The 25,247-nt window shown below is 36.4% G+C and overlaps 1 protein-coding gene across 6 annotated transcripts in view; it reads left to right on the top strand.

Annotated features, from left to right (window-relative positions):
- Positions 1–1,100: 1,100 nt before the first annotated feature.
- Positions 1,101–25,247, top strand: part of lonrf2 (LON peptidase N-terminal domain and ring finger 2) — a 116,033-nt gene continuing 91,886 nt past the window's right edge. For 3 of the 6 annotated variants that reach the window (XR_007930554.1, XR_007930551.1, XR_007930550.1), the window contains exons 1-2: positions 1,102–2,719; positions 22,386–22,504. Coding sequence is in view for 3 of the 6 variants with exons in the window: in XM_051896432.1 (XP_051752392.1) it covers positions 1,981–2,719; positions 22,386–22,504 (858 nt within the window). In the remaining 3 variants the exon portion in view is untranslated. Of the gene's footprint in view, positions 2,720–22,385; positions 22,505–25,247 lie in introns of all 6 variants that reach the window. The other 3 variants (XM_051896432.1, XM_051896412.1, XM_051896440.1) reach the window with 3 other exon arrangements.

The raw sequence follows: 25,247 nt of genomic DNA, 5'->3' as shown, positions 1-25,247 counted from the left end.
GATTCATATTTAAACAGTCTTTTGCTGTTTAATATTCTCAGACACTATATAGCAATTAAAATAAAGAACTTAAGAATAAAAAAAACAACTTACCATTCATAATCAGCGGCTTGATCTAGTTGATCCTCAAAATGAAATCGAAAGTCGCAAGTATCTGGCTATGTTTCCATCTTCTGGTTCCCAAAAGATTACTTGAATCATAGAGCACTTGTGGGAGTGAGGAATCATGTCGGCCCATTAGGAGAATGCTAGATGTAACATTTATTTTAAAATAATAATATCTGCACAGATACATAATTTATAATAAACACTGCAACATTCCATAAACAATAATAATTGTCAATTTTGATTTTGTAATGACTTTTAAGTGGTGGGTATTGTTTGCTTCTTCAAACAGGTGTTTCGTGTTTCATTAGGATTACTTTTAACTATGATCTCAGGTTAGCGTAGGATTACTACAGGCATTAAGTGCACTTGGAGATCCAAGAAATTAATTCTTGACAGTTTTCACTGACATGCTTTGAAGATTTACTTTTTCTTTAAAATATAGTCAATTAAGTGTGGTGAATTTTGTATTTTTATTAACAGTTTTAGTGTGTAAATAAACCTGTATGCCAAAACTGATGTTTATTTGTTTAGTATACATAATGTGTTTAACAAATGAGTAAAATATCAGATAAAGTTTGGATATACATAAAAGATACAATTAATGCATCAAGCAGCATAAATATACAAATTTGGTAAACAAGGTTTAGTCATTGTTGTCACACTGAATGTAGGCTATTAAACTGCACTTACATAAAGTAAACAGTTACATAAAACTTTGGATTAATGTTAGGTCACCATGTATTAGGCTAGCACCATATTCACATGCCATTTACGAATATCGTCACCTCAAACTTTTCACTGTTTTTGAATGTGTCTTTCACATGCCATAGAATCCATATATCATAACATTATCAAAAAACTTTTTTTTAAAAAAAATATGAAATTATCTCCTATTTTCTACATACCTGCCCCTTTTAGGTTACACAACCGTTTGAATCATTATATAAGTGAGCTATATAACACACCAATGGGGCTTCATCCCTGACGTCACGTGCTTCTTACGTGAATGACAGCGAGACAGACTGTCGGTATCACACTTTCCCGTGCAGACCAAATGGTAACGTCACAACTGTCTCGGTTCTGCTAAAACAAGTAATTAATATTTACAGTTTCCAGTGGCTTGTATAAGACATGGACATCCTGTAGAATGACCAGAACAAAAGAGACCCGGGGAAGGACCGTTTTAAAAGGTATTCCGATCGAAAGACTTCTCGAGGATTACGCAGAGTGCCGCTGCCAGAGACATCGGGTCTTATATAAAACTGATGGGTCATCTAAACGTCGGCCATGAATATGCTTCATTCAACAGAGGTCTCGAAAGTCACCATCAGCAAAGTCGATCTGTGAAAATCATATTTAACCTTTTATTTTGTCAGTTGCTTAATTAAATGCGTCGTGTTTGGATACTCGTTTGTGATTTCAAAATAAACCTAACGAACTACTTTTCTGCAGTTTTTAAACGTACGTTTTTTTGTTGTTTTTTTTTTTTTTAATTTTCAACTTGAAATGCTAACATTGCGAGATGTGTTATGTATTATTTTGGCAGAAGTTAGACACCTTACTTTTGCTTTACTGAGAAATGAACCACCAGTCATTTAAAGGTTGTCTTGGGCCTAGCAGTGGTGAATGGGAAATGAATTGTTTTCCGGAGGAGTGTATATAAATATTTAGCCTTGTCTCCTTTAATATTGAATTTCGCCAATATTCCGAGATCGTGTTGTATTAAAGGTGGGGTTTTTGTTAATTAACTGAAAACACGACTGCATCAGGTTATATGTAATTTTGGATTCCATGCATTCGAACAGAATCCTATACGCTCCTTTTTTACCGCTTTCCTAAAAATAATTAGAATTTCATGTGGAGTAGCAGAAAATGGATTCTGGGATTCAAAATCACGCCGAACATTATGTGCACGACCTCTCTAACCCGACCGCACCGGGTTTGTGTGCGGAAATGCTCGGGGTGGCGGACGAGGCGTGCCGGGCAGGAGACTTCGATCTGGCCGCGGAGATATATTCCTCTCAGCTAGCCGAGCTTGAGCACACCGACCGTGGCCTCTGTCTGCGGAAAGCTGATGCCCTGGCCCGTGGGGGACGCATAGCCGATGCATTGGACTCATACTGCATCGCTGCAAATCTTCAGGCACTGAGACCCAATGAATTGCAGGTTTTAGTTGAAGTTATAGCGCATACGATACGTACAAAAGAGCAGTGTGACAGTAAGACAATAAGCGTGGGTTCTTACTCAGAAAACAGATGTTTTGAAAGTGACGAGTTAGATGAAGAGCAGAACTTAGACTTGTTTTCATGTCGCCTTTGCAAGTGCTTGTTAACGGAACCGACGTCTTTGGTGTGTGGGCACACTTTCTGTAAGCGCTGTCTGGAAGATGACTTGACGAAAGAGTGCAGAAGCTGTCGTTTAAAAACGAACAAATCACCAAGAGAATTAAATGTGGACGGACTCAGAGTAAATGTTATTGTCAGTGGCTTGATTGACAAGTGGTTCAATTCGGAAAGCAAAGCGAGACGATACTGGTTGGAAGGGGAAATTCTTTGGAAAAAACGAGACTTATCCAACGCCATACTGAAGTTCAACGAGGCGATGGCACTAGGTAAGAGACTGTTTCATTCTTACGTACAAGCGGCCTTTCACCCAATTTATTGCAGCGAGTATTTTATAAAGAACTGACCTACTTTCCGAGACACTGTTGAAATAGCTACAGGGGGCGACATTGTGTATCTCACGCTCAAAGATGTTTTGTAACAACGTGACCAATACAATTTATATAAACCAGTTGAGGTTTTGAATTGGGGTTCATTGAGGTGTTAGGCTGGAAAAAGTTAGGTTGGTGTCTTGTTGATCACAGCAGCAATTACAACAACAACCATTATCTATGTTTTTTTTTTTTTTTTTTTTTTTGTGCATGTTATCAACCCAACTCAGAGTCTTCCAAATAGTACTCTCTGTCTACACAATAAATTAGGCACAATAATAATTATTACAGAAATTTTGTGTGTTTGTAAATGAAATTTGTTTAATTTTGTTTAGGTTGCTGTTAGGCACTTGTTTTAGCTCAAAAGTCTCAAAAGTAGGTCAGTGCATTAGACCTGCTCATTATTTGAAGTGTGAGAAATACATGCTGTTTATTTATTTTATTTTATTTTATTTTATTTCGTTTTATTTTATTTTATTTTGTTTATTTTTTTGTCCCCAAGGCTGTGCCCTCTGGGGGTCTCATGTGTCATAAATCACCATCCCATTTCAGAAGAGCAACCATTACATTCCAAAGTAAGAAAGAAATCACAGTAATTTGTGCCTCAAAAGGAATAATAGTCTTGGTTGCTTTTCTAAAACGAGACAGACCCTGTGACATATGCAGCTGACAGATGCAACCTATGGAGGGCGCAGCCTTCGAAATGAGACCCTACAATGAGACCGCTACCACAAACAGTGAAACCACTGAAAAGCAAAGATGCACCGATATGAAAATTTTGGCCGATACCGATAATTCTTTACATTTGGAAGGTGATAACCTATATATTGGGCGATAAATCTAAATCCCAATTTTGATATACTTTGAGAGCCTGATTACAAAAAAAAGGCTTCAACATAAATCAAACATATACAATACAGTACCCTAGTTTGAACCAGTGTAAGATTCCTTAAAAATTAATTTTACACTCCTATGGCCAACTTTCTTTATAAAAAAAAAAAAGGTTACTTTACAATAAGGTTTCATTTTGCTAGCATTAGTTAAAGGATTAGTTCACTTTAAAATGAAAATTACCCCAAGAAATTACTCACCCTCTAGCCATCCTAGGTGTATTTGACTTTCTTCTTTCTGATGAACACAATCAAAGTTTTATTAATATATATCCTGATGCGTTCAAGCTTTATAATGGCAGTGAATGGGACCAACGAGTATGAAGTTCAAGAAAGTGCATCCATCTATCCATCATAAATGTACTCCACATGGCTCCGGGGGGTAAATAAAATCCTTCTGAAGCGAAGCGATGCATTTGTGTAAGAAAAATATCCATATTTAACAAGTTGTAAAGTAAAATATCTAGCTTCCGCCAGGCCGCCTTCTGTATTCAACTTACGAAGAAAGTGTAACTGACACAACATCAGTTAGGCTTTTTTCATAAGTTGAATATGGAAGGTGGTCTGGCAGAAGCTAGATATTTTACTTTATAACTTGTTAAATATGGATATTTTAACATGAACCTTTAACATGAACCAACAATGAATGAACAATACCTCTTTATTTTTATTGGATTTATTGGAGCAGTTGTTCGCGCGGCAAGTTCAAACTAGACAAACACATTTAAGAGATATGGTACAGTCATACAGCATATTACACGGCATTTCGCCACATAAATAATTATGGGGATAAGATATTGATCTGAGATTAAACTGATTTGAAATCATACCTGTTTGTTATCTTAATCCATTACAGTGAACAAAACAATAGTCGCAAAATGGCAGCAGCTGCGTTTGTATGAAACGAGAGAGCGAGTCCGCAATACCGGATGACATAACTACACACAATTTGTCTGCTTTTTAATATTTTATTAGCTCACCAAATTCAAAACTTCCACAAGGAAAACCCGCTCCTAACAAACATATAGCACTGCAGACTTCAGTAACCCGGATGAGTCTGTGTTAACTGTTTTCAGTGGTTGTTATCGGGGAATAACAGCGCTGGATGGCCCCATTGACCTATCAGAATCAAGTATTCCACAGAGCCGTGTAATAACATTAGTTAATGCACTGTGAACTAACAAGAAAATGAATATTTTATAAACTAGCATTCATAAAAGTTATTGCTTTCTGTTAGTTCACATTAGTTAAAGCATTAACAAAAGAGACCTTATTGTAAAGTGATACCAAAAAATCTATTGCCTAACAAAAAAATTTAAATTAAAATAAAATACCTAAATAATGCAAAAAAGTCATTGGACAACATTACTTGGGCTACATATAAATAAGCAAAATACATGTGCCATGGATAAATCAAAGGTAATAGCCTCTGCACGGCCAAAAAGGAAATGATTTTAATCAAACCATATTGTTGATGAAAATAATAAGAGAACCAAAAAAGTGCTAGTTATTAATAATGCATCAATGTTTAAAAAAAAAAATATTAAACTTTTTTTAATATTACAGTAATAGTAAACTTCTTTAATATTACTGTTTCAAATAACACTATTGCTGATTGAGCTGTGCGTGCTGAAGCTGAAGAGAATGAACACCTGTAAACTGAAGCGCTTTGCTAGAAGGTTAATCAACTCAACAGTTGCTGAAGCATGACAACTAAACCCAATACATTTTTTTTTTTTATTACAGTAGTGTATACAATTATGTTTTATGACTGTCACAGTCATAGCTTTTAATGTTTTGCATTGCTGTTTGCATTGCGCGCTCTGAAGCTGAAGAGAATGAGCACCTGGAAACTGAAGAGCTTTTCTAGCGGATTATTTAACCCACGAAACGCATCCTATATGAGATTAATCAGATATTTATATTACATAAACTTAATATAACGACTTCTATCTGCACAAAATGACGCGAATGCACAAGCGAACTTGTCTGTGCTGGCCAGATAACTCCTGTTCTGGATGCGCTCACCTCAACAACATGCTAAAACACTGCAACTAAACCCAGAGAATTGAGAATGTTTTATTACAATAGTGTTCTCATTATAATGTTATGTATAGCACAGTCCCAATCATAGTTATTAATGTGCATTGCTGTTTGAGCTGCTCATGCTAATGATCACGGGTACATTCAAGAGCTTCCTGCATCGTTAATTAACTAAACCAAACTCAACCTATATGAGATTAATCAGATATATATACACAAAATAAACATATTACAACATATAATGGCACAAAATGCTGCAAATGCTCAAGCGAACTTGACCGTGCTTGTCATGAAGGCTTAAATCCCATGCGCTCTTTCCACCACAATGCACTCGTCACGCTGAAACAATGTGATTCCAATCATATCAATCAATTCAGAACCATCATGGTGAACAGCGCACATCTGAAGTGTCTCAGCTGAAATAAATAAACCTTTATCGGCTTTAATATATTGGCCCAATTTCCTTATTGGATCGATAATGATAACTTTAAAAATGACCATTTATTGCCCGATATATCGTGCATCCCTAGGTTACATGCTTTGTCCAACAGGTACAATGATTAAACTAATTTGTGTAACAGAAAGCATTTCTGTATGTCTAAAGACATACATTTTTTTCCCTTTCAGGCATTATTAGAATGTTGTTTCCTACCCTAGTAGGTTACATGATCGTGTAAAAGAAATAGAAATATGACAATTAAGTGGGTCAGTTCAAATGTCTCCTAACACATTTTGATTTTACAAGATAGACAGAACCAAAATGTTGACACTTAATGAGGATGCGCTAATTCCACGGATCATGCATAACCTAATTTTGCCTGTGTAGAGCCTGTATTCCAAGCTCTATGTTGGGTAATGCAGGCAGAGCATTAACAGATCACTCGCAGAGACAAAGCGTAAAAGCAGAAAGCTGAGTTTTTCTCATAGTGAGCATCGCTTCTGTGTTTGTGAATTACAGTTTTGGCAGAATTTCTTCTGCTCTCTCACATGGTGGCAGTGTAGGCGTTTTGTGTACTGCATGTTTTCTTATCTCACAATATGCTGCTCAGGCAGTTTGGAAGTAAACATGTATGTTGCCTGCTTGCCCAGTGCTGACTCAGTCTGTGATCTGAGAAATGTAGAGTCCCACGTTGAGTCATATCACACCTTGTTAATGCTGAGAAACAAATTTGTCAGAATAATTTTCTCACTGCTACACTGTAAAAAATAATACACTATATCTTACTCATAATTGTGGCAACAGATTACAAGCAATATTATTAATTAAAATGTAACAAATAAGAATTAAGTTCAAATTAATCAAATGAGCTCCTTAAAAGTGAACCATTTAAAATAACTGCAAATAGCACACAAAAAATTTAAACAAATGTATTGGGTTGATTGGACAAGAACACTATATTAATGAATACTACTCAATGAAATTATTTTGACATACAAAATTAAGTTAATATTATTAATAATATTAAGTGGATTATTTAAATTAATGTATTTTAATTAATTAAATCAGATTTTAAGTATAAATAACAGATTAAGATTAAGAACTCTTTATTTATTAGAAAATTGGGCAATACAAATGCAGACAAGGCACTGATTTTCCAGGTACAGATGACTGGTGCTGTAGTCTGTAATGTAAAAGATCCTCTTGTTGCAATCTGCAGATTTTATACCGTCATCTCATTACGTTGGACCTATTAAAAAATGCATGAGAGAAAAAAACATACATGAGTACATTTAGACATTTTAACGGTTAACTTTTTTTGCACTTTAATTTTTGTGGCTAATACCTCTAATACCTAATTAAACTGTGCAACCAAATGCATCTATGTTCATAGTTAGTTGTAAGAGTTAAACAAAATGTTGAAATGATAATAATAAGGGCTGGAAAGGGAGTGGTGCATGTGAGCACTGGAAACGGCATACACTGTTGAATGACAGCGATAGGCTAATAGTTTTAGCTTATCTGCTCTAGCTATTAATCGGTCTAAAACATGATTTCCTACTTTGTTGGTGGTAATAACACACAACCTGGACAATTAACAACAGTTTTTAAGAAATAAATTAAATTATCTTCCTTACCTTTGTCAAAGAATTAGCTGTATCATCATCATCAGATCGTCGTCGTCGTCAGCCTCCAATTGTCAGCAGGAATCCAGTAAAGCCAGGCCTTGTGAACATAAACCATTCAATAGCAGTGCTCAATAGGTTTACAGTTGCCTTATTTAGCATTATTTGTTAATATTAACACAAAAATAAGCAAAGCCCCCAAAAAGAGTGCCATCAGAAATGCCCTCATACTGTCTGCTGTGGGAAACTTCAGGTCATTCCTTAAAAGCGCACACTGCAATTGGAAATGCTTGTCAATTGAAAACAACTCATTTCCATCATGTTGGATTCATTCAATATTCTCTCTGTTTGGAATTACTCAATAAGAATAGATGAATCCTTAACGACAAAATTAAGTAGGTTTTGTTAGACAATTTTAATTAATTTAAACACAAAAAAACTGGTTCCAAAAATCAAATTAATCTTGTTAAATAAAGTTTACATATTAAATTCCATGAACTCTACAAACCCACAAAATGACTTTTTACAGTGTAAACAGTGTAATCAAGTTAAAACCTCCTTTATGCCCCTTATGCCAAAGTCCAGTATCTCTGAAGCATATCTTAATGGATGGTTTTAAAGGGTTAGTTCACCCAAAAATGAAAATAATGTAATTTATTACTCACCCTCATGTCGTTCTACACCCATAGAGATTTTTACGATTAAAATGAATCCCAACATCAGTATAATCCAATAAGCCAATCACAAGATATTGATCACGCAATTACGACACAAAACCCCACAGGCGCACAGATGCTAACTAAAGCAAAAATTTAGCTATCACTTGGCATTTCTGCTTATAACTTCATGAAACATGCATAGATTGTAGAAAATGACATAACATTACTTACAGTGGATTCTCTCGATAGAAATGAGTCCAAGATCAAAATAATCCAATAAACCGATCACGAGTCCATCAAAAATGTCCATCAGGGGGCGCCAATGGATAAACAAAAAGGCTACCTTGATTCCAAATGCTGTAACTTTTTATTTTTTTTTATTTTTTTTTTTTTTTATGGGATCACCACCAAATTTGCTGCAGATACAGCTCACATATAGTGGAACATCACCAAAAAAGAATTGTTACCGGCTGTGAGGTGAAGACCACATGTCCCAAGATTCCTCACTCAAACTTGGCGTCATCAAGCTATACCTTTTGTTTTGAATAGGTGACCTCTAGCGAATGAAAAACTACATATTGCACCTTTAAAGTATCAAAAGCAAGTAATCATATGGTTTTATATTGAACAAAACTGTCAAAATACATAATGTGTTGTATAATATTATGTTCTTTATGTATTATAACAAATGCCCGCAGAGGCTTGATGAATGTTTTTACACTTTACAACATGATCTAATCCTTGTTTAATATTGGTTTACAACATTTATTTCAAATGTCCACTTAATCTTTAATATTTGGCCATTTCTTTACAACAGAAATGCTACAACCTCTGTAATTTCTTGAACAAGAACATGTGGACTTAAACGAGGGCTTAAACTTTTGAATTTGCGACGAGCAGTTAGCACATTTCACTAAGTTGAAACATACTGATGTATTCTTCTACGTTTGTGTAGGTTTACAGATGGCTTACCTTACAAATCTAAATACCGCACATTGTGTTTCCAGATGAACGTTAAAAGCAATCCAAATTCACAGCATAGGCAGAGATGCAGTTTGAGACGCACCACTCATGTAAATAACGGTTCAGGTGGAGTAGCATTTACTGTGAATGGAGCCGCACTGAGAAGCACGTAGATAACCTACACGCTAGGGCTGGGCGATATGACGATATTATCGTATATCGATGATGTCTTGCAAATATCGTGATGGCGATAATAAAAGCGAGTTACAGATGATAATTGCCAATATCGAGGAAAAAAAATACAAATTTATTTAACATAGTCCCGTAGTTACCATTCACATATTTATTCACATGCAATAGCAATTAAATATTTTGTAGCCTATAGTAGCTAATAGGGTTAGGAATAAAAAATCTATTCTGGAATCACATTTACTTAAGGCCAGGAATCGAATAGGCCTAGGCTACTCTATAAAATTAACATTTTGATTTTGCTTATTAACAATGTATTTTTATTTTTAAAACATTCAAGCGTGAGATGAAGCAGACAACACTTCTGTAGGCCCTGTACGCTGTTTTCTGAGCTCCGCACACATCCAGAGCACGCGCAGGAGAGCTGCCTCATAGGTTATTTCGTGGACAAATACACAGAAAATTATGTAAAAATGTGTGTGTAACAGACTATATTGGATTCGTGCATTTACATCAACCTAGGCTTATACCCACGGCGCTAATAATGTTCATTTCTGTTTAAACCGACAAGTTTGTTAAATTAGAATTAAAGGGTTAGTTCACCCAAAAATGAAAATAATGTCATTTATTACTCACCCTCATGCCGTTCCACACCCGTAAGACCTTCGTTAATCTTCGGAACACAAATTAAGATATTTTTGTTGAAATTCGATGGCTCAGTGAGGCCTCCATAGCCAGCAATGACATTTCCTCTCTCAAGATCCATTAATGTACTAAAAGCATATTTAAATCAGTTCATGTGAGTACAGTGGTTCAATATTAATATTATAAAGCGACGAGAATATTTTTGTTGCGCCAAAAAAAAAAAAACACGACTTCTTATAGTGATGGCCGATTTCAAAACATTGCTTCAGGAAGCTTCGGAGCATTATGAATCAGTGTATCGAATCATGATTCGGATCGCGTGTCAAACCGCCAAACTGCTGAAATCGCGTGACCTGAAGCAGTGTTTTGAAATTGGCCATCACTATATGTCGTTATTTTGTTTTTTTTGGCACACCAAAAATATTCTTGTCGCTTTATAATATTAATATTGAACCACTGTACTCACATGAACTGATTTAAATATGTTTTTAGTACATTAATGGATCTTGAGAGAGGAAATGTCATTGCTGGCTATGGAGGCCTCACTGAGCCATCGGATTTCAACAAAAATATCTTAATTTGTGTTCCGAAGATTAACAAAGGTCTTACGGGTGTGGAACGCCATGAGGGCACCTTTTAACCCTTTAAAAGGCTAAATTAAATTAGAATGAATAGCCTAAATGTCTACGACTCGTTAAAAATAACAAAATTTGTTTTCCAGTGGTTTCGTTTTACATGCGCAAACAACAGAAAAGGAGGATTCACATCAAGCACCTGCAGCACAAAATAAACTCATATAGCCTAAATAAAAGGAATAAATACACAAAATATATCACTTAAACAATTAACAGATTAACAAAACGAAAGAAAAAGCCATATGCTGTTTTAATTGATTTAATTTTTTGTGACGCTCTCCACACAAACACGTTCAAAAAGGAAACTAAGACGGAATAAAGCGGTAGGCCTACCTGTTTTCTCTATGTTACAGAAACAAAATGTTTTGTTTTTATTGTGAGTGTACACAGATATAATTAAACTCTTTACAGTTTATGTATGACCAAAAATGAGTATTTTAAGTTATTTTCACTGGTGTAAGGAAGCAGTTCAAGTGATCACGCCGGCGCCTCGCGCGCACTCATGTTGATAGCACTGCTTGACATCGCAGCCTGTTCATTATCAAAATAAATGAAAAATAAAATTCACAAACAACATTTGTAATTACTTATTTTTCCAAATAAATAATGATTTTTTTTTTTTTTTTTTTTTCATTATAAGAGGCCTGTAAGGACACATCGAAGCTCAAAAACATGAAAAAAAAAAAATAACCTTTCCGTTTTTGGTCGTGCAGAACAAATCAAATTGTTTTTAATCGCTTTTAGACAAATAACAAATACATTATAGCTTAACTACAAGTTTAAAAAAACAGTGCTACGCGTTAAAATTAAATAAATAAAATGTATTATAATAAAATGTGTCCGATGTTTCGCTTTCAAAAATGAAAGAGAAACATCGGACCTTAAGAAAAAAATAGGCAAGACACATTTGACATCAACATGCATGATTCTTATAATCACCAGAATGTCCACCTTCACAATGAACTCCGTTAAACTCTGATCAATTCAACAGTTCTCTTCACGAAACGAAATTCATTTCAAACACTTGATAAGAGCAGTGTGGAAATGATTAACAACACTAACATAACAACAAAGCTAATGTTTTATACTAAAGCACAAACTAAGAAAAGAAAAACAAACCTTTAACCTTTAAATTAAGTTTATGCCTAATGATTTGCCTGCTATTTTCAGATAAAGTACAACCAAACTGATGTGTGTTTACAGTGCATGTCTGCAATGTTGTCTCCGATGGGGGCGGGGCGGGCAGGGCTCGGGTAGACGATATTATCGGATATCGCAATATTTTTTAAGGCGATTATCGATAAAATATTTTTTACATATCGCCCAGCCCTACTACACGCATGTAAATAATTACAGCGCATGTATATAAAAACCTGAAGCACATACATTTACTTGAATCACAGCCTTTGTAAATTCACAATAGCCTTATGCTTTATAATGATTTTAAACGGGTTTAATATCGTGCAGCCTTAGAAAACGGTCTAATAAAGCATTTCATGGATTCTCGTCCATGGAAAGCACCACTTCCGGTACTTTGCCGGTTACTTGACACAGACAAATTGATTTTTTTTTTTTTTTTTTTTGAAATCGAATACTCACATTTAATTGAGGAATCATGACAGCCCTAATTTTCACATCATTGTGAAGCAAAAATTCTAGGCTTCTACATTCAGTACCCAGAAGTCTTGTGGACACACATTTAGTATTTGTTTTGTGGCCTTATTTCAGTGACTTAGTCAGTTTGAATAACACGGTCCTACCTGCCTGCCAACTTATGTTTTTACATACCCTCGTGGACTAGGGGTGGGAATCTCTAGGCACCTCATGATTCGATTCAATTACGATTCGGAGGGCTGCGATGATAAAACGATTATCGATGTATCAGTCAAATTAATTTTTACTTTGTTTATTTAGTTTTTCTTTTTCAGGGTTGCTGCACAGTTTTTTTTTTTAAGTCAAATTTAAGGCCTTTTAAGACCCAAAGAAACAAAAATTAATACTAGCCTAGTAGCCTATACATTATACCAATCAAATAAAATGATATCTTGAATTTCAGGGCATATAACTGCATGCATAGCTACATCACGCTGAGTAAGATGAGTAAAGAAAACACGGTACTTATTAAAATAATAATTTATTTATTTAAATACATGAACACAGAAAATCGCTGTTAACAGGTTAATATAGCCTAACATTTCCCATTCCATGACTTGTAAAATAATCGCAACTCTCTATAAAATGGCGTAATCCGCAGGGTGATAGACACAGAGGTGGGTAAAAAGGTTGGTGGTGTTGCCACCCTTCGCACTGATGTAGCCAGGCAAATTCTGCAGAGTGTTTTCTTTGAAGCCGAAAAACTCCCATACTGTCGAGCTTACTTTATTCGGGTGTGGACAGAGCCTCTCGCTCTCCTGCTCGGACGACATGGTTCTTTCTCGGAATAGCTGCGCGTGCTGCGTCGTCTTCTTGTTTGACAGGTGTCAGCGTTAAGGTGCAATACTTCCACCTGAGAGGTCAACCAGGTACTGGTGCTGGAGTATTTACATGTCATGATATCATAAGAGTCCTATTCATTTTAAATATTGCGGTTATCACCAATACCGGTATATTGTCACACCCTAAATTAACACGATGTCGATATTTCATGCTTTGAATATCACGATTATCATCAATACCGGTATATTGCGACACCCCTATTTTATACCTGTCTGTAAATTAGGTTTCAGTAAACAAGTTCAGGCTATTTCCCATACATATAAACAATACCGTAGACAAGCTATACAGCGAAATACTAAAAACAACACTAAACACTAAAACATTGTAATAAATAAACACATTACTTCATCCTGTTACTATTCAAAAGCTTAATCACTACTGAGACAAAGCTGTACTTGTACCGCTTTGTTGTACACTGTGATATTCTAAACCGCTGGTTAGAAGGAAGGAGCTGGAACTCATAATACAGGGGATGCTGTCTGTCACTTAAAATTGAAACACACATTCGCTGTACTTGCCTGGTATACAGTGAAGCAGGGTTAAGTTGTGGCTTCCCAATCAACCTACTGGACCAATTCACAATTTGGTTAATAGAGTTCTTGCTCTTTAAAGATAAATTCCCATGCCAGGACACCAATGTAAAAGACAAAATAGATTCAATAAAAGCACGATAAAACAAAATCAACAGTGTTTTATCAATTTAAAATTTGCAGCTTCCTTAAAAAGAACAGACGTTGGTGTCCCTTTTTACACACCACCTTGCAGTTGGCTTCAAACTTCAAATCAATGATTGTCCCAAAGTACTTGTAAGATTGCACACACTCCACTGTTTGACCCTTAATGGATGTGACTTTGTGTATAACACAACTTGCTTATAGTGTGGCTTGTCCAGGGTTGCGTTTCCCAAAAGCATCGTAAGTATAAGTTAATCGTAGAACAATTGCAACCAGTGGTCTCTACGATCAACTTAGGCTTACGATGCTTTTGAGAAACGCAGCCCAGATCCTTTTTTCCAACATCAACTTCATAGAAGCCAAAGTGCTTCCATATGCTAGCTTTTAATGTAGAGTGTGCCGGTCAGATTTCTTGCTTTTCTCTTATTGTACTTATCCACTGGCGTGAAGCGAGCAGAGCGGAGCGAGCGTTTTCAGTTCATTCCTATGCAAGTTCAGCTTCCATAGAAATGAGTTGAAAACGCTCATTCTGTTCCACTCGCTCCGAGCCAGTGGATACGCACCGTTATGTGCACGCCACAGACTGTCTGGGTGCTACACTTCTGCACTTCAGAGTTCCGCCTTTTGCTTTCCATCAACGTTACGTTATCAATTAAGTTAACATTTAGAAAATCAATTTTCGACATTTGTGAATCGATTCAGAATCGTCCGCGTCTGCATCGCGATGCATTTAGGATCAAATTTTCCCCCCACCCCTATCATGCACCCTGTTTGCGCAGACCGACCTTAGTCACGGAGCACCACAAATAAACAGCCAGCCACCTTTTACAGTTCCTACCGAATCAAAACAATGAGCTTTATGCTGCGTTCATGCCATTACTACCATAATTAAGAGATGCAACCCATGATGTTCTAACCAGAGCTGTTCAGTCAGACTCAGAATTGTGCATATCCATGTCAACAGTATCAAAACCGAAATGAATCTGTAGCAGTTGGGTACAAGCTCAAGTTGTTTACTTTCATTATTATTGTAATGTTATGTGCTTTGAGACATGAGGTAGTTTAACACTAGGGGTGTCCCCGACTAAGAATTTACATAGTTGAATCAGAATTGTCAAGTCTTGCCTATAGTCGACTGTGTGTGGGTGGTGAGAGGGAGGGGTTAAGATATTTTTTAGAAAGTTGTCTGCCATTTTACAAATTATTTTATGCCTTTTTGTTATTCAAATGTGTATAGAAAGTCAAGGCTTAAGGGATTTCTTATCCTTTAATGCAGGCAAAAGCACACAGCAATGAAAGGGGTAAACTAACCATCAAAAGTGAAACTGATTCACACACAGACACAGACACACACACACACACACACACAGAGAGAGAGTGAGACTAAGAGAGTGAGGGGGAGGACAGACAGGGTGAGATTCAGAAGATTTTAAACAAAAAATAAAATCTAAATTGTGACAAAGTAGTCTTTGATAATGTTTAAACTACTGCACTTTTTAAGCACTGTTTTAACAGCAAAAAAGATTTATCCAACCCTGTTTACAAATAGGCCTTTGGTGCCGTCTTTTGGTTATACAATATATTACATTTGTTATAAACAGAACACTAATCTGCTTATTTTTAAATTACGCATACAACACTGATTAAAAAAGAAACTCAAATGTGTTTTTCTAATGTTAGTATTATTATAGAAATAAACGGTGTATAATTCAGAAGAGAATATTGTTTAATGTCATGAATTAATCTCAAAATACAAAATTTTAAAGAAAAAAAAAATATTGATCTGAAATACAATACTTTCATTTTAAATTCATTCAGGTTCAATTACCAAACATACAATCTTAATTTAATTTAAATCAAGCAATGATTTTACAAGATATGAGACCCATCCTGTTACCCTTTTTTTTTTTTTTTTTTTTCTCTTTAATCCTTCACCATGGCAACACCATTTGAGATATCCTTTATCATTGCGTTGCCATGGCAACAGTGTTTAAGATATCAAAAATCTTTTCACATGTCTACATTCGCCATGTCTTGACATTATTCTGATTAAGTTTGAAGCAAATTGGGTAAAAATAAAAGGGTGATCTCAAAGCATTTTGAAAGTGACACACTTCCTGCTGCCAATTGGTGGCACTATAACTTTGACTCACAATAGTCACATCCATGTGATTGGACTCCTACAATGAACACACAGCTGAAGTTTAATCAAAATCAATCAGTGTATGCAGAAGTTATAACTAAGGTTGGGAAACGAAAAAATCAAATACTTGCGGTCAGGAATCGGATACTTGTTATAAAATTAATTTCGATTCCTCTTATTAATTTCTTTGTGTGCATTTTAAATATGACTTCAAACCTTTCAAGCACGAGACGACACTGTTTTCCATGCTGCACACACATCCAAAGTGCGCTCACAGAAAAAGTGATTTTAAGCGTGAGATGACTTGTGCTGTTTTCTGTGCTGCAGCTCTTAAAGCGACTAGTATACATTAGCCTAATATTCCTGCTGCCGTCTCTATAATAACACTAAACAAACAAAAAAGACAGAGAATTCACTCGTTCTTTACTGAATAATTTTGTAACTATTTTTGTAATGCATCCTATTTTATTTATAGAGTGCAGTGTTATTTTACATTTGATTAGTTTCTGAACCTGAATACCTGAAAATCTTAAAACAGTATATTTCAATCGCATATTTGTTGTATTTGTGAGTGTTAATTTTTTGAGTGTTTTACTTGTCTTTAATAATGGTTGATATTTATATTAGTTAGGCTAGTTGTTTTTGCTATGGTATTTTTAAACCATAGACAAAAGTTCCTTGTGTAAGTGTTCTTTAGCTTGTTGATTTTTTTTTTTTTTTTTTTTTTTTTTTTTTTTTTTTTTTTGTTCATGGTATTCAGCTACAATGAAATGTTTTGCAACAAGACATAAATAAATGTGAATTATACCAAAGTTTTTTTTTTTTTTTTTTTTTTTTTTTTAACCTTATGGAATCAAAATCAGAATCGGAATCGTTAATATTCAAAAGATACCCAACCCTAGTTATAACACACTTCCTGTTTCCCTTTTTTTGTCATAAATTCATTGCCTCACCATGGCCAAACTGTTTGAGATATTAAAAATCTGCTCGCAGTTTAGCATCCTCAGTGTCTTGACTTCATGCTGACCAAGTTTGGTGGTGACTGGATTAATCACCTAGGAGGAGTATGTCAAATTCCAGAGCATGCATTTTTCAAACAACCCATAATAGCTGACTTCCTGTTGGGCTGCCATATAACTTAGAGCACAAAAATTGTTATGCCCGATGAGGTCTATATGTGTACAGAGTTTCATACTAATATGTGCAAGTGTGTTTGATATATGGACCAAGTTTTCAGACCCCGTTCAAGAGGGTGCTGTTGAGCCCCCCACCACGCCCAGGTACCAGCTTCGGTCGGTTCGGTACCAGCTTCCCTAATGGCCGATGATTCCGATGTGTGTGCAAATTTTCAAGAGTTTGAGCACGTTAAGGCCCCCAAAAGTGCCCGGAAGGTTGAGGAAAAAATAAATAAATAAATATAGCTGCAAGCAGCGATAGTGGGCCCAAGCCCCAGAGCCACCACCACCCTGGAGGCTTTAGGGAGACTGTGTATGACAGGTAATATGCATTTCAACTGGGTGAATGTAAAAGGATTATATCAAGATATGAGACTCTTCCTCCTTCCCTTTTTGACATTACTTTAATCCCTTGCCATGGCAAGACCGTTCAAGATATCCGATATTCGTTCACAATTTAGCATCTTCTTGTCTTGTCGTCATGTTGAAAAAGTTTGGTGTGAATGGTATAAACCTCCTAGGAATAGTAGTTTAAAATTCAGAGCTTGATTATTTAAAAAAAATCTACATTCAAACTAAAATATCTGACTTCCTGTTGGTCGGAGCTAATAACTGTAAAATAGAAAGTTGTCTGTTGGGCTGTCGCGGTTAAGGAATTTCCCTATATATATATATATATATATATATATAATATAATCTGTGTAACAAGGTCATATTCAATATCAAAACAAAATTTTGCTATCTTTGGACACAACCTTTTTTCATGAATGTCTCGGCCTGAAGGACAGACGCAGGTAATCGCACGCGCTCAGTCAATCTCTCTCACATTCTGATTAGGCTTGTTTAGTGCAAATCTACAGAGCCTCTGTACAAATCACCATTATACACATTAAGCTATCATTATTAACTTATTTAATATTTAGCACACATGCATGAAGTGTAAAATGAGAAGGACATAATCTTTCAAAAAATAGAAAACAAATATCGCGGTTGCTGCGGTTTTTGCAGTCCTCTGCGGTTGGCTTGTCAATAGCGCGGTATTACGATATTGCGGTTATCGCGACAGCCCTAGTTGTCCAGCTTAATGAGAACAATATATGTACTAAGTTTGGTGACTGGAGGTAAAACTAACTTCCCACTTTTGTCAAAAGTTGGCGCTATAGAGGCCCTCCTCCCCACCCATTTCTATGGTTTTGCCCATGTCTACTGGAGGACATCGCTGACGTACGTGTCAAGTTTCATGCAATTTGAGCTAATGACATAGAGTGTGGAAGTTGTTCGGCCCGATAAGATCTGTATGTGTACCAAGTTTCATACATTTATGTGTTAGTATGTATCCATGATTTCAGATTCTGTTCTAGGGGGCGCTGTAGAGCCACCTCATGGTAACTTAAACTCAGTAGAAACAAACATAACACAGGCTAGTAAATCTGTGTAGCGTTTTTATTACATTTAACATAAACCTTAACATAAATACTATATCATAAACTTAAAGGATGGATAAAGAGTACGAAAAACGACTTAAATATGTGAATGAATGTATAAGGAAATGTATGCAAGGGGAAATGTATGCGTGGTGAATGAATGTGTGGTCACAGGTTCGGCCGTCACAAGTTCTTTTTATATTTTTATTAAACTAATTATTAAACTAATTATATAAAACTATTGTCAGTTCCCAACGAATTAACTTCTATGCATTTATTTTGTTATTCAAACTCCGAGAAAGACAAGGCCTAAGAGATCCTTTAATGCAGCCCAAAGCACACAGCAATGAAGGGTTTAAACCATCAAAAGTGTCACTGACACTCAATTAACCCACACACACACACACAGAGAGAGAGAGAGAGAGAGGGAGGCAGAGTGAGATCTTAGTTGTAAACTGTTTATCAGTAAGTTGACTCCAGAAGATTCAACATTTTAAATAAAAAAATAAAATGTACACTGTGACAGAAATTAGTCTTTGATCATGTCTAAATATATGCATCCAAATAGAATACCCACTAAATGTAATTATACCTAAAACCGTATTCTCTACAGTGTTGTCAACAAACCGTTTTCTCAGGTTTTATCAACAGTTTAAAAATAGGTATATGCTGCCCTCTAGTAGTTACACTATGTATGACATTTTTTTTCCTACCAGATATAATTAATCTGCCTATTTTTAATTTACACATGCTTTTTGAACTGGGGGAAAAAAAGAATAAATTTGTTTATTTCAAACATTGTATTATTTTATATAAAATAAATAGTGTATAATGTATTGTTTAGAAGAAATGAGACTCTTCCTGTTTCCCTTTTTTGACATTACTTTAATCTCTCGCCATGGCAACACCGTTTGAGATATCTAAAATCCGTTTGCAATTTAACATCTTAAGTGTCTTAGCACCATGTTTGGTATGAATCGAATAAACCCTCTAGGAGTAGTAGTTTAAAATTCAGAGCCTGATTTATTTATTTATTTATTTATTAAATCCACATTCAAACCAAAATAGGTGACTTCCTGTTGGTCGGAGCTAATAAATTATAAAATTGTCCAGCTTAACGAGAACAATATATGTACTGAGTTTGGTGACTGTAGGTAAAACTAACCGTATGAAACAGAAATGGCAGGTCTTATCAGTTATGCAATGTGGTGGTCACACCAGTGCGACCTCTAACAAAATTTTGTTGCACCGGTAGGAAAAAAAGGTTGCAGTCTGGAGCTCTGTGTTTGCGTGAATACACTGCCAATACAGTAATTTTGTACATGCGTTTGTGTATTTGACCATTTAAGTGCAATGACCTTATCAAACCACAATGATCAAACCAAATCAAAATTATCTTATCTACCTTATGCTTATTGCGCCTTATCAGAGAGGGTGGACATAAAAACTTTTTTGTTTTTTGTTTTCGTAATAGTGATTCCCCAGAGGTTTGCTGCTTTGATCAGTTCATCCTTTTTTTTTTTTTTTTTCTTGTTTGTTGTGACAACAAATTTTCAGCTTCTCATTACCCTCAGCCAGAACTACTTTTCTCTGAATGGAAATGACACGAGACACACACAGACCCAGGCGAATAGCTCTTAAAGATTTATTAGGGCCCGAGCACCGATGGTGTGACGACCCTATTGTAATTGTTTGGCCAATTATTCTTGTTCTCTGAAATGAATCACATTTTTGAGGGCCTAAACATGCTCAAACTCATGAAACTTTTGCACACGCGTCAGAAGTGGTGAAAATTTACGTCTGATATGGGTTTCAGAATTTGGTGTGGCAAAATGGCTCGATAGCACCACCTACAAAATTTCAACAAAGTGCCCCTGACGCTACGTTTCACATACAAGTATGAAATACGGTACACACATCTAACAGCCCAATACCTACAAAAAAGTCTCAAAATCAAAACAAAACAAAATCTGAAAACCGACAAGAAGTCAGATATTTTGAATTAACTTTGGAAAATTTGTGCAATTTTTGCCATTTCCAGATGCTGTACTTTAACAAACTCCTCCTAGAGCTTTAATCAGATCATCATATTTGGTCAGTCTAATCTAAAGGCCTTAAGCCGATTTCACACTGTGCGGTTTTGGCCACGATTTGGTCATCTGAGACACATTTTGAGAATCCTACAAGATTCCTATAATCCTAGGCTAAAATCTATAGTCTTTGATCGCTAGTTTGACATGTTCACCGACGGCTGATTAATGACCGTTGTGATCAAATCTTACCTCCGATGAAATTCTGGCAGTGTCAGAAGATTTGCCGCACAGTCCTGCAGTGTGACTTCTCCTACGACAAACGTCAAATTGTCTTCGTTTTTCAAGACACCCCGTGATCAAAATTAACGCTAAAGATGTCTTTGTTAGCCACCATTTCAGTCCCGTGTGTAATGCAGCTCACAGTCACCGAACGTGTGTGGGATGATGTAAAACTCTGTACAAGTTTTCATGTGCACGTCTTGACTGTTGTACAGTCTGACATAAATGACAGCTGAGATCCCACAGTGTGACATGAGGATCATGAACGTACAGTCTGACAAGCAACAATCCTAAAGGACTATTATAAATCGCACAGTGTGTACCCGGCTTTAGTGATGTTAAATTGCAAAGATCTAGAGTTTTCGCTGAAGGGCATGTCCGTGGCTGCCTGACAAAATTTGATGTTTTACCATGAAACAGGAAGTTGTTATAACTCAGGCATACAATGTCCAATCTGCCCCAAACTTCACGTGTGATAAGATTCCTGGCCTGAAGACATCTATATGCCAATATTCAGTTAGTCATAGCGCCACCTGCTGACAACAGGAAATGGCTTGCTTTACATTGTAACTCACTCCCAGAAACACATTTCAATATGCCAAACATGCTAGAAACACGTTAAATCATGCAACACTTGGCTAAGTGCTAATGCATGCGATTAACGCCGCAAAACAGGAAGTTGTTGTAAGTCAGGCATACAAAATAATTTATTTTGATCTGCTCCAGACTTCACATGTTTGATAACAGTCCTGGCCTGAAGACATCTACATGGCAATATTCAGTTACAGTCAAAGCGCCACCTGTTGGCAGCAGGAAGCGTGGCACTTTGAAATGACTTTGCCATATTTCCCTTGTATTTACTCGCTTACATTCATGTCGCCCACTGTTCACTGTTTTCCTAAGGTCAACGGGTGGCGGTGAGCCCGTGTGCGAGGGCCCTTTCATCGCTGCTTGCAGCTTTAATTTTTTTGCTCTCTCATTCATAACATTTTATTTTGGTAATAGTTCAAAATAAGGTGACTTTTTTTTTGTTTGGTTTTTGGTTTTTTTGGGCTATTGTTTGGAATGGTTTGTTGCATCATTGAAATGGTCTGTAATCCATTTTATATATATATAATACAATTTATAATACATTACAATTTATTAATATTTTTCTGCCACAGTAATCTAGCTGAAGTCAAGCTTAAAATGACCTTCTTTAATTCCTGTTATATCGATTTATTTTCAGTAAAACCCGTTATTCTCTCCACAGAGCCCTCTATATGTAGGCTCCTGGCTCGGCGGGCAGAGCTGCTTATGGAAATGACAAATTTCAGCCAAGCAATCAAGGATGCAGACACCATGTGCCGACTCCGTCCCCTGTGGGCAAAGGTAGGAATCTGTGAAGAGACACAAATGTACAAAGCATGGCTTTAAACTCTCATAAGAATTCAAGATCTTTCACACCAAGTGCAAATATTCAAACAAGATTTTGAATAGAAACAATGCATTCCTATGTTGCTATTCAAACCAGGGAGATTCAACCAATGGTGAACCAGTTAATTTTCTTTAAGTGTTGAGTGTTTGTAATGTCTTTCACTTTATTAATAAATTATTCAGGAAGTGCTTCATGTATGCGGCCTTATGTCTTACATGGGACGAAGAGGATTAAGCAAGTAACTTCATATATGGATGAAGCAAACACTGTACTCTTCAAGTTAAGGCAAAGAACTAGTGGCAATGAAATCCAACTGTGCTGTCACCTTGTGTCTCTTGCTTCTGGGCCAAAAAGTTGTGTTTGAACACACTGCAAAAACTACAGCCAATGGCCAATTAGGACATACAATCTGCGCATGCATGAGATGAAATAACTGTCTATATCAGCAGGTTGCAGTAGTCTATATCGTCATACAAACAGGGAAACCAAATCTAAGACTGCTGATATATAAACTGTATACCAAGCAGCGCTTGATTATTATTTTAAATATGAATCATGTTGATCAGTTGGTCTTCAAGATGTAAAATTAGAACTGCCTTCTCTATGTGCACTCTTGACGCTCGTTTGCTTGCTTCCATCAATTTGTTTTTTTTTTTTTGGACAGCCATCAGAGTGGTCTGTCTCACTGACTGCCTGATGACGATTTAACATTCTCAATCAGCCAAAAGCTGCCGAAGTAGTCTGAGTAGTGGCGACTGTGCGAAACACACCACACACCAACAAATGCTCGGCGACGGAAAGTCATTAGTCTGATGTTCTTAGGAAGGATAATTTGTGCTCAATTGTCTTTAAAAAAGAAGGAAACAAACTAGATCATAATAGGACAAAAAGAGAAGTGGATGGTCCTTAAAATAGCACTCTAATTTCTTTAACAGAAGACTCTGGGGTTTTGGCCTTTTAGGTAGTTTCAAAGAAAAAAGGCATATCTGACATTGGTGAAAGAGGAAAAAAAAAAAAACATTGCTAGAATGTTCTAAATAACAAAGATTTTATAATACATTATTGTAATGAATGGGTGACTAACTTTTAGGTGTTGGGCTGTTGTGGGAACAGTACAATCTATCAGTGAGAAGCCTGTGGTTCTTTCTTGTGTCTTGATAGTAGGGCTGCCTCGACTAAAGATTTTACTAGTTGACTAGTAGTCATTAAGCGATTCAACTATTTGCACGTGTATGTTAATAAGCCATATAAATCATAATAATGAGCCATTAATTGCCTATATATAATACAGGTGTATCTCAATTAGAATATCAAATTAAAATATCATGAAAAAGTTTATTTTTTCTGTAATTTAATTCATAAAGTAAAATATTTCTAGACTTTTTTGTTTTCATTTTGATGATTACAGTTTGCTGCTCATCAAAATCAAAAGATCAGTATCTCAAATTATTAGAATGTTTAATTTCAAGTTCTATTAAATTAGCATTCTCAGGGTATAAATACTGGGTTTAGGTCAGTAATCCCAACAGCAGTCATGGAGAAGTCTGCTGACTTGACAGTTGTCCAGAAGACGATTATCAAGACCCTCTACAATGAGGGTAAGCCACAGAGGGTCATTGCTGAAAGAGCTGGCTGTTCGCAGAGTGCTGTGCCAAAGCATATTCATGGAAAGTTGACTGGAAGGAAAAAGTGTGGTAGGAAAAGGTGTACAAGTGAAAGGAATGACTGCAGGCTTGAGAAGATTGTCAGGCGAAGCCGATTTCAGAACTTAGGAGAGCTTCAAAAGGAGTGGACTGAAGCTGGAGTCAGTGCATCAAGAGCCACCGCACACAGACGTCTTCAGGAAATGGGCTACAACTGTCACATTCCATGTACCAAGCCACTTCTGAACCAAAGACAATGTCAGAAGCGTCTTACCTGGGCTAAGGAGAGGAAGAACTGGACTGTTGCTCAGTGGTCCAAAGTCCTCTTTTCAGATGAAAGTAAATTTTGCATTTCATTTGGAAATCAAGGTCCCAGAGTCTGGAGGAAGAGTGGAGAGCCACAGAAACCATGTTGCTTGAAGTCCAGTGTGAAGTTTCCACAGTCAGTGATGATTTGGGCTGCCATGTCATCTGGTGGTGTTGGTCCACTGTGTTTTCTGAAGTCCACAGTCAATGCAGCCATCTACCAGGAAATTTTAGAGCACTTCATGCTTCCTTCTGCTGACAAGCTTTATGGAGATGCTGATTTCATTTTCCAGCAGGACTTGTCACCTGCCCACACTGCCAAAAAGGTACCAAAAGCTGGTTCAATGACCATGGTATTACTGTGCTTGATTGGCCAGCAAACTCGCCTGACCTGAACCCCATAGAGAATCTATGGGGTATTGTCAAGAGGAAGATGAGAGACAGCAGACCCCATGCAGATGACCTGAAGGCCGCTATCAAAGCAACCTGGGCTTCCATTACAATTTGAGTTGAATTACTGAAATAAATGAACTTTTCCATGACATTCTAATTTATTGAGATGTATTACTATCTGTATGACCAAAAATTTAGTATTTTAAGTTGTTTCTGCTGTTATGAGAAAAAATGCAAGTGTTCGTGCCTGCGCCTCCATGTCATGCTGTATGCGCATTGATGCAGCTTCCACACTCTGCTCAAACACTTGGATATGCGCCTAATAGTAGCATTTATTTAGCTTATTGAGCGAGCA

This window comes from Ctenopharyngodon idella, chromosome 1 (genome assembly GCF_019924925.1).
Source record: "Ctenopharyngodon idella isolate HZGC_01 chromosome 1, HZGC01, whole genome shotgun sequence".
Classification (NCBI taxonomy): domain Eukaryota; kingdom Metazoa; phylum Chordata; class Actinopteri; order Cypriniformes; family Xenocyprididae; genus Ctenopharyngodon; species Ctenopharyngodon idella.
Note: the sequence above shows the minus strand (reverse complement) of the source record. Positions and strands in the feature narration are given on the sequence as shown.